Source organism: Taurulus bubalis, assembly GCF_910589615.1.
Source record: "Taurulus bubalis genome assembly, chromosome: 12".
NCBI classification, from domain to species: domain Eukaryota; kingdom Metazoa; phylum Chordata; class Actinopteri; order Perciformes; family Cottidae; genus Taurulus; species Taurulus bubalis.
The window spans coordinates 16,079,931-16,101,547 of NC_136600.1; the positions used below are offsets into that span (position 1 = coordinate 16,079,931).

Here is a 21,617-nt window from a genome sequence, read left to right on the forward strand (position 1 = left end):
AAGACAAGTTAAAAAAAATATATCATTATTAAAACAATTCCCCATTCAAATGACAATCATGTAAATCCAAAGCAATACATGCAGCCGTACCAGGTGTTTGGATTGGAAGAGGACTGCAGGGCCTTGTGGACACAGCTGAGCCACTTGGAGGTGCCACTGAGCTGCAACTGCTGGAGGTCTGCCTCTCCTGGTGTCTGTCCGAATGCGTCAGCATGTCTGTCTGCCTCTCAGCCAGTCTGTCAGCCTGTCGATCTGCAGGTCTGTCTGGAGGCATATACCTGTCTGCCTGTCTGTCCGGATAGGGCTGCGGATGCGGGTGTGTGATTATGCTGGGGGTCGCTGTGTGTTTGGACAGGATGTGGGGGGAAACGGTGGTAGGGCCGGAGATGGAGTAGACCACGCCGGGGGGTACTGGTGTCATAGAGACCACCCCTGTTGCCATGGTGACGCTAGGTGAAGAAGGGTAGATGGCAGTGACTATCTGGCCACCGGAGCCGGAGGCCGGTGCTGCGGTGGAGGGCTGTGGAGCCTGAGCTGTGGCTAAGAGTGGTGGCTGACCTGAAGGAAGGAAACAGGACCAGGAAGACAGATGTTATTTTCGTTTGCTTTATTGCTGACTAATATAATACATTTGTGATTGTGCTTTTAGCATAGAAAGGTATTTAGCTAGACGTACTGAAATTGGTTTACACACCACATCAATAACCTCATCATCAATATCAATATCTATAAGCTAACTATAAGCTGTTTTAGCATTGTTCATCAGACGGCAGACTTTTAATGATAAGACAGGTGCAGTTTATTAATTTAATTTCATGGAAAAATGTATTTATGAATAAAACTGTTGTAACTGAGGGCAGACTTCCCTATGTATGTTTGCGCTAACAGCGTTAAAGCAGTTTAGAGACCCCCATAGACCCATTTTTGTTGTTGTTTAGAGGGGGACAAGGGATCTTTAGGGGGAGATAGCAGGTGAACAGTATAAGCTACATAGAAGTGGTAAACATCATCTGAAAGTTAGGAACCTGAAGATTAATTTAAGATCCAGCTCAGAAGTGTGAGTCAAGTTGTTCTAATCATGAATAAATAATAAGCAAATAATTAATTAGGTAATAATAAATAATTTATTAACACAATAATAATTTATTAACACAATAAATAAATTGTGGCTTTAGAACCTTATGATGGACATATATGATGGCCAGTCTCATACTCACTTATGTCTCATAAGTCTAATGTTTGGGTTGATTTGTTACACAGATTTGGTGCAAAATGAAAAAACAAATTACCCTTTGAGAATTGATACGAATGATTAAGAATCCTTACAAAATACATTAAAACACCAAGGCCTTGAGGAACACGATAGAAAAGTCCATGCTGAGATTTGGTCAAAGGTGAGCACTTCTGTTATGGAAACTGTTACGAAACCCACTTAAAATGAATACACCTAGCTTGATTATCCTAGAGGTCATTTTATACAATGACGTCAAGTAAAAACAAATGGTCTCACTACAATGAAATGGCTAATATGAGGACTTAATTGGGCTCATACCCAAATCATGCAATTCCAAGCCTGATTGGAATCGGGTAACGGTGATTATCATAAATCGGTCGCGGCAGTAAAGAGTAGACGAGGCGGACCATAAATCCCATTTTCATTCAGCTATCTTGAGGTGAGAGGCCTCAAGATCTCAAAAGGACCTCTTTAAAAATGGCCATTCCAGTTTTTCCCTTGCCAAAATGTGTAGCATGCATGATTTAGTTTGCATGCCTTATGCTGCGTTGTGTTCACACTTTGAGCGTCACAGCAGAAATCCTGTGACATGAGGCTTCAAACTGCACCGCCACGCTGTGTGATGGGCGTGAAGCTACAGAGCAAAGCCAAACTTTTTACAACGGTGAAGCATCAACCAATCATGTGTTTTTGTTTCACCCCGGTCCGTTATGTTTAAAAAAGAAATACCGTCAGCCAGTTCCCAGAACTATTTAACGACAAAAGGTTTTAATGTAAGCTATGAAATGGAAAACGTCCAACATTTGTCAAGGGCCAGTTATTTTTTGTTGAGGCCCGTTTGCCTCCCACTGTTCGTATAGCTGCTTTCACTTTGCACAAATTGCATAAGGAACAGAAGCAATGAGCCCTCCACAGTACTGACCTGCAATCAGTGGCTGAACCAGAGTCTGACCCGGTGGTGCGATAGCTGTGAATCCAAGTGTTGCCAGGGGAGATGGCACATATGCAGATCCAGGCACCGGCAGGGCTTGCTGGGTGGTGGAAGAGCCTGTTGTCGTGGAGACCAGAGGCAGAGTGGATGGGACCCCTGGAGTGGACTGGACATAGGTGATCCTAGATGAGGAGGCACAGTAAAGGGAGAAGGTGAGTAGAGGAAAGACATATGGGAATATTATATATATATATATATATATATATATATACACATACACATACACACCCATATGTCTGTATGTATGTATGTGACATTTTATTATTATTATAATAATATATAAAAAAAGATATTATTATATAATTAAAAAAAGATATATATATGTGAATAAAAATGAAGAGAGGGAGAGTGAAGACAGGAACAGGAATGCAGGGAACAAAGACATGATTAGAAAGAAAGAGGAAGACATAAGAGAAGTGCTGCAGTGAGGGTCAGTGTACATCCCATCGAGTAGCTGTGTGTGTGTGTGTGTGTGTGTGTGTGTGTGTGTGTGTGTGTGTGTGTGTGTGTGTGTGTGTGTGTGTGTGCGCGCGCGCGCGCGCGTGCGTGGCTGAGAGGTAGTGTGGGGGAGGCAGGCAGAGGCAACTTGGGCCACCAGCAGCATGACTAACACACCCAGAATAGCGCTGCACTGCCGCGGCTGCACTCCTGCTGGAGGTTTTTGTTTCTCATATATTGTTTGCTCGCTATGCTTTAAGAAAAATCAACATCCCAGCCATTAAAGAATAGTACTTCTTTATATATTTTATAATTTATCAAGAACAAGCATGTAACTGGAGATATTTCAATCCGTAAACGACAAGAAAAATATGTATTTATTCTTGCTAGCACTTTGTAAACTGCACGACAGTTTAAAACAGCAAAAGCGTTATTAGAAGATCTGATTTCTGATCTGATATCTGCATTTACATAGAGCTTTTTATCCCATTAATAACCACAATAAAATTCCACTCAAAATAAAACTACTTTGTTGGATGGCATAAAGTGGCCTATTTGGAAAGGTAGTTAATTGTGTCTCTAATGGTTGAAAACAACTTTATTAGCCATCCAATGAGTGAAAATTGTCATGTAAATATAATTTTTGGGGCATGTACACAATTTCTGAGTTTGTTCCCTCAATTTCCAAGTCCAAGTCCAAGATGATTGCATTATATTTGGTCAGGTGGTGTTTACTAGTTTTAGGAAAATTCAGAATCACTGTGTGATTATTAGTGGTTCGCTGTCTCCCATTTAATGACTGCTGGAGTAGAATATTCTGAAAAACAAATGTTGCTTCAATAGCACAGCACCAAACCAATAATGGGGATCAAAGCTGATCCATCTTTCTTATGTTTGCTCTTGTGTTGAAACTCACTTCTCTAAATATTTATTCTGGATCATGTAGAGAGGACATGCAAACAGCAAACCTTATCCAATTCTTTTTCTGAAGCACTGTGTGAATACTTTTATGGAAATCATCAGTCGGATTTATATCATACAGAAACAAATCTTTGACTCATATAAACTTGAAAGAAATTGCCAATAATGCAACCTCTCCTGAGATCAAAAGTAGCCCAGGCTAGGATGAGTGAGGCTGGCATATGTTCATAAACTGGCACCTGTTTGTCAGAGCTGAGTCTAGCTTGACTGGCACATAATTTGTTTACATCTCCTTTCAGACATCTGATCTGTAACCTTGTTGGGTTTATCCATCTCCTGATGTACAGTATTTTGTTTGTAAAAGGGTATTTTAAAATCAGATTTGATTTCCGTGCACATATGAAACACTGTTACGGACGGTGTCCGGTCTGGTATGCGCACATGTGTTGTGCCTGCTTTGTGTTGCTTTGTTGTTGTTTTGTCTCCCTCTCCTGTTGTCTTTCTCACACTTCACAGATGTACACACCTGGTTCCAGTCATCCAATCAACCCACCTGTTCCAGTTCTCCAATCAACCAGTCCCCCTGTTAATAGTCCTCCGTTTTGTCACGTCTCTCTCTGCCCTCTGCATGCTGCACTCGGGTCTCTGAGGTTGTGTTAGTGCTTGCTTGTTTGGTTACTTGTTTATGTTTTGTCGTTAGCTACCCCACCTTTTGTGTAAACTACTTCTTGTTAGCATCCTACTTTGGTTTTGTCATTGTCTTTGTTACTTCCTTTGGTTGTGCGCACAGGGTCAATGAGGACAGGTAAGATACCCTGGGGTTTACATCTTGCACTCACGTAGGTTTACTTGTTGTTAACACCCTAGGTTAGAGTGAGCACCACCCCCTGTACTTTTTGGGTGCGAAGCACCTGTCCATGGGGGGGGGGGGGGGGGGGGATGGGGTTTTGTTAAGTTCTTTTCTTTGGTGCCACTGAAAGTCCTTGTTGTTCCCTGTCTTGCAATTTTTTTGTGAATAAACGTGTGACTGCACCCGCTCTGGTCCGGATCTGTTGTTTTTTCATGTTGCGTGAAAAACACGCCGAGCCACCACGGGGCGTAACAAACACTAATTACGACGGCAATTCAAATGTACTGCACAGCTTTCTTTATAGGGCGGCATAAGTCGCTTGAGTAGATTTTAACATTGCGTTTTGAAAAACACTAAATACTGCAAACATGATAGCAACATGCCCAAATGTTTACTTACAAGTTTAAGTGCATTTCTGAAAAAGCCTTTTATAGCCTTCTTTCAGTGGCAGGTGGGTGGGTTTAGTCTCAAAAATAAAAAAAGGTGCGAGCCAGGCAATTACAGAAAAGCTTTTCACAGTTAATTTAGAAAAATGCATCTGCAGTCGTTGTTTAGTTCATCCTGGTGCACCAAAGTGGTGACGTTCATCGTTTAGCACAGACTACGAGTTGACATGCGTCTGCGTGTAGCTCACCAGGGTTATCAAATCCGCAGTGGACGCCCAAGTGCAGAACGAAAAGCACAAAAGGGCGGTGCTGAAGGTTCAAGAGGTACAGGATCCAAATTCATTCTTTCATTGTGGTTTGTTTGTCATTGCCTACCTGGTAGGAGGTGGTGGCAGCAGTACAGCCTGGGAGGGGGCGGATCCTGGAGCCACCACAGCAGCTGTGCCCACTGTGACAGGGAAGGCGCTGGCGGGGTGGACCGCTTCACCGTGAGGCAGCTGGGACTGGACCAAAGGCATGGGAGCTATTTGGATGATCTGACACGGAAAGAGGAGCCAATAAAGAAAGGAAGACGACAAATACAAAATGTACAAATGGGCAGTGCAAGTGGTGAGCTAATCATCTGTTTTTACTAGCATTATAAACTTCTCAAGACAGTGTCTCCAGTAAAGTGCTCACTGACCTTGCTTCCCGTCTGAGCACCGTTCTGGACCGGAAGAGGTGGAGCCACAATGGGAACCTGCTGGGCAGTAACTGGTGCTGTCCGCAATGTTGCCATGGGAACAAACATTTTGCCCTGGAGCACTGGAGACTGTGTTTGCACTGAGGCAAAGAAAGACAAAGAGGGAGAGTGGGCATTTTATTAGATGTAACAACACGACTATACTTACTTACTGTGATGACTGCACCTCTGCACCTCTCACCTCTAGTTCCAGGGCCGACCACTCCCACTGCTGAGCTGGATGAATATCCTGTCAGTGAACTTGTCCCCTGCTGCCTTCCATTGGCCAGGGACATGTGTGTGGGTGGAGCTGTGGGCAGGTTGAAGATACTGGTTGGCTGGCTGAGCTGCTGAGGTGGACTCTTGGGGTTGGCGTTGGTAGGCAGGGTGGGCAGGATGTACTGAACCTGTGTGATGGCCTTACCCCCAGGGGATGCTAGAGAAGAGGCGGGAAGGAACTGGGGCTGAAGCAGGGACAGAGGCAGGGGCCCGTTGGTTTGGCTATGCGGTACGGAAACAGCGGAGGAGGAAAAGGCCTGATGCTGGGAGGGATGGTGGTGGTGGGAGGGTGTGATGAGCTGTAGAGCAGGTTGGGCGGACAGAGCCCCTCCTAACACCAAATTAGTCACGACACCACCAGGGCCAATGCCTGCACCTAAAGGATTAGGTGAGGAAGAGTAGTACCCACCCCCTGTGGCTGGAATCCCTCCTCCTGAACCAATCAGAAGTTGTGGCTGCTGATGGGGCGTCAGGGACTTCCTCTCTGGGGGATGTGGGCTGGATGTGCCTCCATCTCTGGTTCTGCTGGCGAGTGGGAGGGCCGTGCTGATAACAGGACGCATTACATTGGTCACCACTGTAGACGCCACCCTTACGGCGCCAATCCCCAGATGTGAGTACACCCCCAGGGAACCTGCTGATGAGGAAAGATGCCCTCCAGCTGAAGAAGTGGAGATGACTGACTGGCCAGAAGTGAGGGAGAGAGATGTGGCTTGCACTCCTCCTCCTTCTCCCCCTTTCCCATCTCCCCCGAATGTGTCCTTACTATCTCCCTCTCCTCTTTCCTTCCTCCTGTGATCTGAAAACCCTCCTCCTCCTGATCTCCCCTCATCATAACGCTTGCTGCTGGGGTAAGAGGACAGGGAGACGCTCCTGACATGAGGGCTATGGTGTGAGGATGATGATAATGCAGAGGAGCAAATGACTGGCGCAAAAACTCTCTGAAAAGAAAGAGCCAAACAGATACAATTATTTGAGACATTGAAAAGATCTAGAACAGGAGTAGAAATGATTGTTCAAATCGGTTACCTTTCGATCAATTTCGTCTCCAGAACCAGTCTCACTGTCGCTGTCAGTCACCCGCTCCTTACACTTGAGGTCAATGGAACTGCTCGGATAAGGGTCCTCTGTGGAAAAGAAAAATACACTACAGCTACACCTGACAATCCTTGCAATTTTTAAAAATTGTACTTAGTGTCTGAATCAGCTCTTAATGCCACCGGATCTTTATAATCCAAACATGGAAGTGGGCAAAAACTGGACACAATATGGGCAGAGAAGGTCTGAGTTCTCACCAATGACATCGTCATCTCCCTCCTCCTCACAGATGACCATGCGCTCCTCGTCACTGGTCATGTCCTCGCTGACCCCCCTCTGGGTCTGTGACAGGGGCGGGGCATGACTTGAAAACTGACTGCCACCATCCCCACACATCTGAAAGAAAAGTAAGACTTACTAACTTGTACATGCCATGTCAAAATGTCATCTCATTAAATGTTAAGTATGAAAGATGCTGTTTTATTATTGAAAAAAGTATTGTTACAAATATCACACTTAAAAAAAAATTATATTGCAAAACAATATATGTAATGTTTGTTTAATGTTGTTTAATATCTCTTACCTGTGCCAGTTCTGCCAGGGCCTGTGTATTTCCCCTGTCACTACGCTCCAGGCTGTGCATGGCACTTTGAGAGAAGGCTCTGGGACGGGTAAGCTGGCCCACATGACCTTCTCCTGTGTTCCTCTCAGACACGCCGGCCAGACCTGGACCCACCCCCTTCAGCTCTACAGAATGGGGCTCTATCAGGGGGCAAAACGAGGTCTGTTAAAGGACGTCAATAATGTATGACGTGCTACAAAAACATATTTGTTGTATATTTTGAAATCTGAGTGAAACCAACCTGTGGACTCAGACATGCTCCTCTCTCTGATGTCTTTGCCCCCCGGCACCCCACGGCCCTCTGAGCTGGACTTCTTCCTGTCTTTGTTACACCACTTCCAGTCCGGGTGAGCCTTAAAGTGGGCCTCTTTTACCTGGGAACAGGATTAGAGACAAGAGAGAGCGATGAAGTAGAACAAATATATAGTGTGCATCCATGGCTGAGGTCAATCTGTTTTTAAATTTACCAACAGTATATCTTACCTAAAATAAATGACTAGTGCTTATTAAATGTCAAAACACTACAGCAATCACATATTCAGCTCTGATAAGAAGTGGGTATTTAATTGAAAATATAAAAACTGGAATTTACTCAAATTAATTTTGTCTGATCAATTAAAAGTCTTAAAAACCCAATTCATTGTCTTTGCTGGAGGAGCGCCGGTCACTTTCAAACGCTGGGGAGCCGAGGAACATGGATGGGGAAGGGACGCCTTCTGGCTGCGCAGGGTGTCATCTCACTGTGGTGTGCGCCGCTAAGCGGCCCACAGTTCCTATTTCCCGGCACCCCAGCATAGGAAAACCAAATAACTCGTCACTTTACTGTGACGGACCCTTGTATTTCTCAAGCCACGTCGTTTTAAGTATTTGTCCAAGTGAAGACCTGGCATTGCTCAAATCTACATGTTGTCAAAAAGTATAAGCTGCAACTCGGGTCGTGTTTCTCTGCGTAACATTCAGTGATGTTACCGACATTAAAGTATTGCTCAACAAATATCGATTTTTGTCAGTCGACCTCAAGTGAATCACATTTTCTTGATTATAAAAGCTGTTTGTGAAGCAAATTTCCATGACATTTCCAAAACTTTCTGGGTATATTCATTTCCAAAACCCCCACAGACCTGTAATTAGCTATTTTTTTAATGTGTGATACAGCTTGCTTATTGGTGCAATAAGCCATGTTTCTATCGCCCAGACAACAAGGCTTTTGATAAAGTTACATCTATCCAGCGGATTTCTCGCTGTTTGTTGTCCAGTAGTAGTTGAGTCGATGAAGCAGATGAATGAATAGAAGGTACAGCTACAAAAATATAGGATATGCCGTGTCAACCCAAAGTTAAAAAAAAGAAGATACCTTAAACTTTCACTTTGTCAAATGAACAAGCAACTTAAACTAATCAAGACCCGCTGAAAAACTATTTTTTCTTCATGCCCTGTGCATAGCTGATACTAAAAAACAGTTGGGCACAAATACCAAACACTGTCTCACCAAAACGTTATTATATTAAGGATATGGGCTTGTCAGCCAGGTTTTTCATGCCCAAGCAAACCCTAACGGTAATTCATCATCATGTACCAAGAATCCTTAAGCTATACGTCAAACTTCTTAAAAAAATGTTTGTCTGTAAATGCAACCGTCCGTGTACCTGGAAGGCCAAATCGTGGTACTTTTGTTTCTCCTTTGGTCCAAGAGCATACCACCACTCCCCAAGAATCTTGCTGACTGTCCTGTTGTCCTGGTTTGGGTGCCGCTGGTGCACCAATGCTCGATGGCGCTTACTGAAAATCATAAATGCATTCATTGGTCGCCGGATGTGGTCCTTCTCCCTCTGAAAGATTAAGCAAAGATTAGTAAATGGAACATTTAGAAATGTTGACATTGATGATGGGAGCAGTGAAAAAAACTACCTTTCCAGGGCTGCTCTTATCTCCATCTTTGGGCAGCGCACTGAGGGACTGAGTGCGTCTCTTTACTGTTGATGTAGAGATCGGCTGCTCTGGTACAACTGATGGGAGGAAGCTGGAAGGACACAAAACAGCCCTCTGTTTGTTATCTTTATTAGACATTTTCCTTGAGGACAAAATGCACTTGCAGGCTTACGCTTAAGCACTACTTTCTCTTTCCCTCTTTAATATTTAAAACTGGGACATTTTCTACTTTGTAACCGGTATTATTTATCTTAGAACTACAAGTCTATTAGATGTAGACATAGAGCACAAGTAGTTCATCTCTCATGAGATACATCAGCAGATTCAGCAGATAGCTCATCCATTTCAATGGCCGACAACATGGCCACTGCCTTTCATATAGTGATCGAGCCCAGAGATGGAATGCTTTTGTTCCCATCTGCTTTGTTCTGGCAGTGAGCTCTTCTGCCCAAATTAGCACGAGGATACAGAAAATATCACACTCCCATACTGTATGTGTGGGTACACGAAACAACACAGAAAATGACTGCAATGGCTGACTTGGACAAATACATAACCCCTTTTTATGATAGGGTTGTATATGCAGTGTGTATCTTTATGAGTTCATGTAGCCTCAAAAGGTTAATACATCAAATCCCCCCCCAAAAAGCACTTACAGGTCATCCACATCACTCTCTGTCTCGCTGTCGGGCCTCTCCCTCTCTGCATCTCCTTTCTCCTTCTCTGGAGGCAGCTCATCGGAAGAGGGGGGAGGCCGCGGTGGAGGAGCTCTTTCTACAGTGGGAGGTGCCGCTGCAAGCTGCTGGGACAGCGCTGCCACCCCCTGACACTCTGAGGAAGAACAACAAAGAGATGCATACGTATTAAGGGCAAAGTAAACAATGTGTGGTCCTCAAAACGGTATTAAAATCGAAAGGAAAATTACATGCAACTGCTCATAATACATTTTCCAGAACCATTTCGTCAAAACATAAATGTATTGAATACCTGTCTTCAGACTGGCTGCTTGGGGGTGGTTGACGGGGTGCTGGCCCTCTCCTGGCTGAGAAGAAGCATCTGATTGAGTGGGTGCCAGGAAAGGTACCAATGAATGCCAGGGGAAGACTGGAACTGACCGCGGCTCTACGTTGGTCCATACTGCAGAGGAAACAAGCATTGTTTATTACAGCCAACACCATCGGATGACCAGAGCTTTATAAAATGCTTCCCTGCTCAGAAATCACTTTCAAAAGAACTCGGCCTTCTTGCATTCAGATTAACAAGATGCTATTTCCTGATTCGGAGGAATCGGGGGGCCTCAGTTTCAACACTCCCACAAGAAAAGCATTCCTTGTCTAATCATAAACTCTAATCATTTCTTTAAATGCTTTTTTTTCTGAAGTGATATAACCACAAATAAATTCAAGAGTCAGACTAGAACTCACCGCTTTGACCATAGCACTTATGGATACACAGCACTACTGGCTTTCATTTGAGCCATCTAATACAGCTAACATTTGGGACATTAGGTGAATGCAATTAATTACCTGGCAGAATACAGAAATATCAGTACTTAAGAGTAGAGAATAGAAGTACTGTCACAGTAGCCCACCTCCAGCCACTTAACTGGTTAAATCACTCCAACAACAACAACAGATCTACAAAAGGACTCTGTTCATAATAACAGGCTGGATGGAGAACAGAAGCTGGTACAATCTGAACCCCCACAAATTAGTAAGTGACTGTAGAAATTATATCAACTGTATTTATTTTATTGAAAAAGATCTCTTAATAAGCAGGATTTCCCAAAAAACGTTAAAGTATCGAAAGCTGCCTCCTATACGTTTTCTAAAATATGAGCTGTCCCTCATTAATTCAAACACTTTTGTTGCCTTAGGCTACAAGTAAACAATATTGAAATATTACTGTATGGAACAAAAAGAACATTGTATTCTCATACAAACAGAAAGGTAATGACATGGACTAACCAAACATGCTTAATCCTTGGCGGAGATACTGAGGGTTCTCTGATGAGAACATGGTTGAATGAAATCCTTGATGTTTCTCCCAAAAATAATAATGTGTCCTTTTAAAATCTTTCTTCTAAAACACACAGAAATCCAGCTAAAGAGCCATCTTTGATACAAAATCTCGAGCTGATATTGCAGAGAAGCTCACAGATGAGAAGTGGCCAACGGTGTCCGTTTCATCCCTACAGGTTGCGGTCATCATTCACAGTAATAACTGCATCATTAACCTGCATCATACTGATTTCAATATATGGCATGGAGAGGCAACCTTTTTGTGATTTTAGTTCCAATGAGAGTACAAATTAAATGTCAGTCAACTAGAGTAAATCTCTCTGGATCGCATATCTAATAACGGACATGAAGCAATCAAACATCAGTGGACAAAATGTACTATAAACGATTGCAATACAAAACAGAACTCAAGGTAAATTTGTACGGATGAAACAGTGTATTGACGACCCACTAAAACAACAAGTGTGATCGAAAGCAAGGTCCCTCCTTCCTTTGGTCTAATTACCCCCGATGCCCTCTCTCCGTGTTTGTTTACATTACTACAGCAGCTCGGTCACGAGGGGGTTAACAAGGCCTCGAGCCCATCCACGGCCTGGATTAAAACATCCACCAGGAAGCTACGCAGTCTCTCTGGGCCACGTAAAACCTCGCTCTGCGCCACAACACAGCTGCAGACAGGTGGGCTCGGCCGCTATTAAGAAGTAAAACAAGCCCCCGCCCCCGAGTGAACCAGCCAACTGTGTCGCTGTAATAGAGTTTGTAATCGATCAGGGGAAGCAAAAACTGCAACAAGCGAATTGGGGCGATCAAAGCTACGGCGGTTCGTCTAACTTGGAAGAGCGTCAAAATAAACTGCGTATCGTCCAAGTACAAGCTATTTAGTTACACGCCGACTTTAATACTTGTTGATTCATGTGACAAACCAACAGGGACACGGATTTAGCCGCCTCTTGTAACAACAAGAGCCTCGTGTGCACCGCTCCAGATTGGACCAACCTCTCGGGAACGCCCCTGGTCGTGCACCCACCGTTCAGACAGAGGCAAGAGAAACGCAATTGTTCTCATGTCTCAACTACAAAAGGCGTATTCACACGCACTGGCCAAAAATAAACCAGCAAGGACTGTTTGAAAAGTGCAATTCAGACAAATACGAACTTGTTTCTCCCCCCCCCCCCCCAATTACTTGCTGCTAGAATTGCACCTGTCCTAACCTGACAGTTCAGCTAACACCTACCCGACATGCGAAACCGCCTATAAAAAGGATAACGGCCAACTTGAGTTCACCCGTGTTTACTCGGCATTAGCAGATGTCGTTGACTGTAAATCTGGTGCATTCATCTATCACCCAGTGCTTCCAAGCCCACTATCCATCAGCTGATTATCAACACTACCGTGTCCACTTCCAAGCTCTATAGGCTGCTCTCTGTACAGTCTTTAATCTACCAGCTCCTATCCTACCTGGCCAATCTTGCCACCGACTTGACGTTAGCTAGCAACCGATGAGTCTACGCCACGATAAAAGCCACCACAGTGAGGACTCCTGGCTTCATCTGCGAGGAAAAAAGGAGGGTAAATCGCGGTTCTTTCTCATCGTCAGGGCAGCAAACGAGTGGCTGGTTGAAGTTGCCCGAGTATTGGACCTAAACCGGACCGTGGGAGGGTGGCGCTTCACGTGAAGCAAAATAGCAACATTAGGTGAAACCCGTTGGTGGTATCCGTCCGTCTGCAGCAGGTTAGCTAGCCACTTCGTGAGGACGACATCGGCGCGCACACCGTCCAGTTCGGTTAACACTTGGTGCTACGAGTGCTGTTGTGGTCCTGAAAAGTCCCGTATAGCATCTCACTAGCTCCCGGGCCGAGATTACTCCCTTATTTTTGTCTCGTTCTCTCGCCCTTTCTTTCTCTTTCCCTCCCTCTTCCTCTTGTTGTAAACTAGGCTGCTTGCCCCCCCTGTAGTCGCCCCCTCCCCTTCTCGTCCTGTCAACCTCGCCCAGCCTTGTCCCGCCCCTCTCGGCCTGTTCCACTCGGCTATTGGTCGAGGGAGCCAACCGTCATCGCCGCGCCGCGAACCCTGATTGGCCACAGTGTGCACCGGAATGCCAGTCATATGCAAATTTGACCCGGCTTTACGACCAGCGGCTTTTCTTACCACGTAAACTGACTTAACTTAAATATACAATAACAATAAAAATTAAGATAAACCCATCATATAGTTCCAATGTATGTATATGGAAATACTGGCTGGCATTCAAGTTATTAATCAAAATGTATTTTTTTATGTTTCCTCAGTAAGCCCACCCCCCGATGTCATTGGTGCAAGAGTCGTAGTAAATCTTGACTGATGCGTAAATCCACCAACCAAAAGCCGACATTCAGATGTAGGCCAACCAATGGCCTAACAGAAGTTAGACAAGATCCCTCCTTCTTACAAATTCTCGGCAAAAGATGTAATACCCATGAAGACCACACGGCGAAAGAAGGCGCTAGTGAGCTATCTACTGTTTACTTTCCACGCTCCTTTTATGCAGTCTGCACAGGGGGTGGAGGGCTTTGGGGTCAAGATGACAATGCACATCCACGTACAATAAACCTATATGAGTATGCAGTCATGATGCATGCCATTTGTTTAAGTTTTAAGTTTTTCCATGCAAACACAAATGCTGACTATTATAAATCAGCAATAGAGCTGAGAGGCAAGTTATGTCATTTTCCACCATAAAAAGCCCTTTCAAATCCCAAAACATTTTTCCCATCCCTCCATCATGCAAATGTGCCTCCTCCAGACAGAATGTTCAATGTTCTGATGCAACACTCACAGGGCAGGAAGAGAGGGAGAAAAAGAGAGTTGAAAACAGGAGAGTCAGGGTGGTTGGAAAGAGAGGGAAAAAGGGTGGAGAGGACTAGAGGGTAAAAATAGACTGAGAGTCATTTTCAGCAGGAGAGGCAGGGAGGGAGAGGAGGCCTGGAGGAGGTTGGGTGGGTGGAGAAAACAACTTGTGAAAACAGAACTTCTCTTAAATGGAGGAAGGGTGTGGGGGGCCAGAGATGGGGGGAGGCAAAGGGAGACAAAGGCACAGCATTTAAAGGTATACCTGTAGTGTTTTAGGTATAACACAGCTACGACAGTAAGGAAGAAGACTTGGTTTCCCGTCATACTGTATCGGTCAAGAAGTCATACTCAGTTTAGATCATCTATCCATAAGACAAATACAACACTGGGAGGGACTTAATGACCACGACCAGCCAGTCAGCTTATAACCAACGCTGTGAGAGCCACGAGCAGCAGCTGTCCTCAGTAGTAAAAAAGTAAACCCTCTCAGTCCTGGGTTTCGTTTCTCTAAATGGAAAACACTGATAGATCTAAATGTGGATCTGTGCAACTATACAAGACAAGATAAATAGTATGCAAACATCAAGTACATTAGCTGTGTACCGCAGCTCCTTTGGCTGTATTTTGTCAGGCCATTATCAGTAAAGCATCTTGTGGCATGTAGAAATATGGGGTGACTGTACTTCTTTGAAGACTGCGGGTTTACAGACAGGGTCAAACTAGAAGGTATTAGACAGGCCGAGAAAGAGAGATTAAAGGTTATCAACCGCACTGAGCTCTCAATAAGTCAACCAGGCCAACATAGTGTGCAAAGCGGAGGGAGTTGGACAGCTTGGCTGTTGAGGGATTACTGTGGCTGCACAGTGGTTATAACCCTGGTTAAACAATACAAGCCCTTGATAATGAACTTCGTCTGACCAATTATTCAGAGCAGAGTACTCAGTTTTAACCCTACATTCTTGATAGAGTCACAACAAACTAGTGCAAATTCACCTTTTTCTCACTTTAGGGGTCATTTCGATTGTAGCAGCTATTTGGGAAAAAGACAAAAGACTGCGTTCATGTAAAGTTGCAAAGAGGAGGTGAGCTAGACAAGAGATGATGGTGGGAAACCACAAAATTCTCAGCCTTAGTCATATATTAAAGAGATAATAGGTGAAGAGTAAGAGAGAAGGTGTGAAAAGAACAGTAGAGAAATTCCCCCTCAGCCAAGCGGAGCTATCTCTCCCTGCTGCAGTGCAATATCTGTGTAGGTGTACAGCGGCTTTCATTGGCTGTGTCCTCTAGGCATCGTGCTCTTAATGTGCGTATGTATGCATGTCTCTCTACCCTCCAATTACGTCTGTCATCCGTCACGTGACCTCACACAAGAAACTTTTGTTTCTCCTCTTTACCTATACGCCAACATCGTGCAGGCGAGGCGTCACCTTCGCTCGCCCTCCCATCCTATTTCTCTCATCCCTTAATTCATCTTCCACCCCTGTGCTCTATGTCTCTCCCTCCCACAGTCCTCCATTCGCTCCGTCCAATTATAACTCGATTTCACCAGTCCTTTGCAGTTACCATGGCAACAGCTGTGTTGGCCACAGGTCCCTGTGTCACTCGTGGTCAACAGTCTGCCGCTGACCATGACCATGACCATCTACTGCACAGTAAAGTTAAGCAATCATTTTGCATGGCTTTTGGACAATATACAGGGAGGACTTTGTGCGATGCAAACAGGTGATTTATTTTAAGACACTGGATGGCTTTGTTCTAGTTTCAGTTAAAGTAAAAATGCACTGACTCTCTCTTCTCAACGGTGAATCATCAGTATTCGGTAAAATACATGAAAGTCAAACTTCTGACCAGCGTTTGCATAGCCAGATTCCTTCATCCACTTTGTGATGGAAGTTGTAATGTTTGTGATTGGCCATCAGGGGGCACTACTGGCCTGCAGATAAAATGCCCAATAGACGGGCAGCAGCAGAAAACCAGTGAAAAGACTGTGGAGCTCAAGATGCACAGAAAGGAGAGGAGGAGGAGAGTGGGATGAAGGAGAGAAAAGACATTCCTGTGCTAAATAAAAAACTCCTCTCATTCCAAACTTGTGAATGTGAGGAACACATTGATCTCAACAACAATGCATGTGGGTTCAACTGAGATCCTGAAGAAGCAAATCAGAATTTTGGTCTAACTTCACATGCATGTCGTCAAAGTCTTGGAGCCGCCTCAGCCTCAGACTGAGGAGTCCCACTGCATCAGAGCATTTTGAGAATCTCCCCAAAGTACGCTTCGCCCAATAGTAAATAAGATTATTGATGCACATTACTTTTTTGGTAAGTCTAGAGGGCTTCACATGTGCTTTGGTGCCAGTCTAGATGGCTGTGTGATCCAGATGTGGTTGTTGCCATGGCCAGGGAGGATATGCAGGGCTTTAAGCGTTACGTAAAGCAGGGGCGGGAGGGAGTGGGGATGTTATTCCCGGGTATCCGTATCCGGGTAGACCAGGATGAAGAGAGCGAAGTCGAGAGGAGGGGAAGCGAAAACACTGCAATGCGATGGAGCAAAGGGTTAAAACAAATGTGCCATAATATTTTAGAAAGAAAAATAAAAGCAAGAGGGCAGAAAATAATAATAATACGTGTCTGAGTGCAAAATAACGGCGCAAAAAAAGTGTATTTGTCCTGAAGGGAGGATGACATGTTTACCCAGTGTTGCACAAACTGCATGTTCATGTGTGAGCGACGGAGACCTGAGATGGAGAATTACGCACACTTGACAACATATAATGGCTACGTAGTGATTTTGCTTTTAATTATTTTAAACTGTGGGATATTTACATATACTATTGAAACATATCTCATAAAATATTAATTTAAGATGATAAAAGTGCCCAATAAAAGCTTTTCTGTTTAAGAAACAATGACGCTGATGATAATTATGTTCACAGACACAATCATGCAGCACAGTGTGTGAGAGGCCGAGCAGCTTCACTACGTGGTCACACTGAGAAAGAAACCGGGTGTTTCTATTGAAACTGGAATTTGGATTTGGATACAAGAGAACATAAACGTAACGACGCATGTGAGACCTTTACAGCAACAAAGTCATCTCGGTCCTCTCTATAAAAAAAAAGAGACCGTACACTCTTTTCCTCACCTCCCACAATTTTTGATGGATGTTGACACTTAAGAATACCACAAAAGTTAAATATTTTCTAAATAAATTCTCATGATATGGGTTGGATTTTTTCCTAAATGACACAACAAAATGTCTATTGTAAATATAAAATATATTTGACCTGGAATACTTCACTCACTGCTTAAATAATTTAGAGGAAACTCTCCGATTATCCAGCATTGTCTCTGTTGATGAAAACACCCAAAGACGGACTAAGGGGGAGCCACCAATAATAACCAAACGTTGTTGGTGGCACACACACACACACACACACACACACACACACACACACACACACACACACACACACACACACACACACACACACACACACACACACACACACACACACACACAGGGGCTGCTATTTGTAATTGTGAATATTCTGTGTTATGCACTGGCTACATCAGTGTGGTGTTTGCTTTGTTGCCATGGCAACAGACATTTTGGCGCTCACACATCATATCCGGTGCTCAATGATTGACGCTTGGTTACTCTGTCTCACACACACACACACACACACACACACACACACACACACACACACACACACACACACACACACACACACACACACACACACACTGCATGCAACAAACACGTGACACCATAAAAAAAAAAGAGGTCTCATCCTTCACCTTGTCGCTAACACTGTTCCCTTATTAACAGTTTTGATTTTACAGGAAGTTACAGAGACGCTTGGACAGACGTTGGATTTACTGACTCGTGAGCATGTTTTGGTTTGGAAAGCACAAACACACACTGAGAGAGAACATACGCAGCTTTTTTTCTTAAAAGTGTGAGACAGTGTTAGTTGAGGAGCTAAACTGAGCCGGGGGATTGATGCCTTATTTCAGTGTCGAGAACAAAAACACGGAATATAAATGTGCAGCATTACATCGTATGTCACGTACACAAGAGAGGAGGAACTCACAGACGACTTATATAAGAATTGTATGACATTTATTAAACTGTCCCCGTCCCCTTCGTCTTAAGTATTGTGGTCTCTTTTCCTTCTTACACATTAGATCCACACTTTCTATAAGATTGTCAAACTATTATGATTATATTGGTTTGCTTCAAATATTGTCCTTTTATTAACTGATATCTCATATTGATTTACTTCACTCCTGATGAAATTAAAGTTCCTTGCCTGACCACAGGAACTCTGTACTGAACATTTAGTTTGCCCATTTGATTTATTCTTCTGATTGTTCGGTTTAATTAAAAGGCCTGGTGTATCCTAACCTTATCCCTGAAGGAGTAATGTGCCATCATTGATAACCCATGTAGGATCATTTTAAACAATCTGGGTTTCATTGCTTTCTCCCTCACATCAACATAATTCTGACCAATATTAAATATGATAATACTTACACAGATCTAGTATTACCATTACATAAATATTCAATACGCAAATATAATTCAAGATCCAGAAGTGTCAGCAGTGTTATAGTTTACAGCACCAGCTTCTTTTGTTTTTGTTAAACAATTCCCAATGACTTCAGGGAATAACAATTGCCAGGATTTATATAATAATATATTAATAATTAAGATAATTTGAAAAACACTAAATTAAGCTTTAAAAGAAAATGTACTGTTTGCTCATATTTCACAAGCTGTTAAGAAGACACCAACACCTACACAAATTGGCATGTCACAAACGTAACATACGCGTGATTGCACACACACACACACACACACACACACACACACACACACACACACACACACACACACACACACACACAGTGTTTCCTACTTTACTTCATATTTCACACTCTCCTACGACCATATGCAAAAGCTCACACACCCTTTCCAACGCTACAGAAAACACCCACATGTCGTCCTCGCTCAAAGATCTTCAAAATAAATGCACACGCACACATTAAAGCGTGCATGCACACACAAAGGGATGTTATTCATTCATTCAGTGCCCTTTCAGCTGCAAAAAAAAAGGGATCTGAGGAGGGACCGTACACTCAAAATGACAGCGTTCCCTTTCCTGTCCACTTCTCTGTCACACTCAGGACGAGTCCACCCAGTAATAAGTACACACACACGGAGGGCAAAGAGCTCTGCTGAAGTGAATAGCACTAACCGATGCTTTATGTCCATAAAGAAACTGAGAAGTATAGGCTCTTATTTTTAGCTGATGGTGAATAATGCTCATACACTCACACACACTTTATAGTACAGTGTTTTCCCACACCGGAGTTTGAGAAACAAATTCTTCACACACCCACTCAATACAATGCAACATATATCCTAGACACACACACACACACACACACACACACACACACACACACACACACACACACACACACACACACACACACACACACACACACACATTAGAATCAACCCACTTCAGCGTTAGAGGCCAAGAACACAGCCCACACCTTGTTTCACTATGTCGTTACTTGAGTCATTAATAAACAAACAAACACATGAACATACACACAGCAAGAGTAAGCAGAAATAGTTTGCAGTGAGAAAGAAGATACTAGTCGCCAGGTTCAGGATGTGACACACACACACACACACACACACACACACACACACACACACACACACACACACACATAATAAGCATGTTGGTCAGAAATGTTCAAGAATTTAACAACTGCAAGATATGCAAACAGCTGTTAAATCCTCCTCTTTTCCTCCGTCGTCTTCAACTGTGCTCTCGTCCTCTGAGGCATTCCTCATTCTCTTTCTAATCCTCTTTTTTCTCCCTCTAAAACACAAAATCAAAAACAAGTTGCTGGAGACTGGCCTACATACATGTAGCCCTTACTTACGCTCCACACCAACTTTTGCTTTCGTTGTGAAATGTTAATTTCTTGCATAGAGCTGACTGACTTAAAGCAGGGAGCAGCTGCGCTTCTTCACTCCTCCATTCATTTATTATTCTTCAGATTATTATCGAATTCCCCTGTTCCTTTCTATTATACATCCATGCATTGTCTTGTCTACATAGTGTCGGTATGATTGCTCCCACTCAGCCACAAAGTTTTTGTCTATAATGACTTGGAATTTAAGAGGTCAAAGGAGGAACACAAGAACACTTATGCCCATGCATTTCCTTTTTTTCACTCTCTCACACACACACACACACACACACACACACACACACACACACACACACACACACACACACACACACACACACACACACACACACATACAAATACAGATAAATAATTTTGCATGGGCTGAGGTCAGGTGATATGACCAGATTCATCATTTAGTTTAGTTTTAGCTGCAGCCATGAACAGAATGTTGGCTAACTGGAGCTTCTTTCACTGGGCATCAAACACACGCAGGTCGTGGCATGTTAATGTGAAACAAAGCCTCTGTTACACTGTGGGTGTTACAACATAAGTTACGTTAAATTAAAAATCACTTTTAATACTTTGATCATCTTGAATGAATACTAGTCGAGCTAAATCAAATTGATATGGTAATATATTATAATAGATGGCTGGTATTTGATAAATACATATATAGGGAGACAAAAATAACTGAACAATGTCCTTTCTATTCACTATTTTATTTAACAAAAAAAAACTCCTTTTAAAATAAAGGCTTTAATAAATCCCCCTCTCTTGCGAGTGTGTGTGTGTGTGTGTGTGTGTGTGTGTGTGTGTGTGTGTGTGTGTGTGTGTGTGTGTGTGTGTGTGTGTGTGTACAAAATAAAAGTAAAGCTACATCTACTCATAAATTGCCTAGTCTTCTCATTATTATAATACTTATGCAACTTGCAGTAGTTGCAACTAAATTCACATTTATAAACAGATGTTTTTTTTTCAGAGTACCTCCTCTTGTATTTTTCTCAAGACGTAGCTGCATTTCTCTGTGGAGTCTGAGCTTCTGAGTTGAAGAATCATGATTATTTTAATGCAAAATGCTGGTGAACCTGCGAGTCCAAAGCCTGTGAACTGATCTTCTCCTCAGTCTGAGTCGACGCTGTGTGTCAGCAGTTGACACTACGAGCCAGACAGCAACTAACAATTATATCCTTTTAAAAAAAAGTATAAAATAGGTCTAATAACAATTTAATTTAGTGAGTATACTAATTTCACAGACAAACTAAATATGCATAGATAAAAACAGAGAGCCCCCAACTCTTGATGCCACACAACTGTGAAAATATTAAGTTTACGTTGAGTAATGTCATATTTCAAAT

At 43.2% G+C, this 21,617-nt stretch overlaps 1 protein-coding gene across 1 annotated transcript in view; it reads right to left on the minus strand.

Moving 5' to 3' along the window:
- The window catches only part of cicb (capicua transcriptional repressor b), a 32,000-nt gene that overhangs the window by 6,083 nt on the left and 4,300 nt on the right, over positions 1–21,617 (minus strand). The window contains exons 2-14 of the mRNA XM_079227572.1: positions 10,397–10,546; positions 10,066–10,240; positions 9,389–9,500; positions 9,127–9,309; positions 7,722–7,854; positions 7,442–7,620; positions 7,116–7,254; positions 6,850–6,947; positions 5,744–6,761; positions 5,503–5,642; positions 5,196–5,356; positions 2,157–2,347; positions 91–558 (exon numbers count right to left, since the gene is read on the minus strand). Coding sequence (XP_079083698.1) covers positions 91–558; positions 2,157–2,347; positions 5,196–5,356; positions 5,503–5,642; positions 5,744–6,761; positions 6,850–6,947; positions 7,116–7,254; positions 7,442–7,620; positions 7,722–7,854; positions 9,127–9,309; positions 9,389–9,500; positions 10,066–10,240; positions 10,397–10,546 — 3,147 coding nt within the window. The remainder of the gene's footprint in view (positions 1–90; positions 559–2,156; positions 2,348–5,195; positions 5,357–5,502; positions 5,643–5,743; positions 6,762–6,849; positions 6,948–7,115; positions 7,255–7,441; positions 7,621–7,721; positions 7,855–9,126; positions 9,310–9,388; positions 9,501–10,065; positions 10,241–10,396; positions 10,547–21,617) is intronic.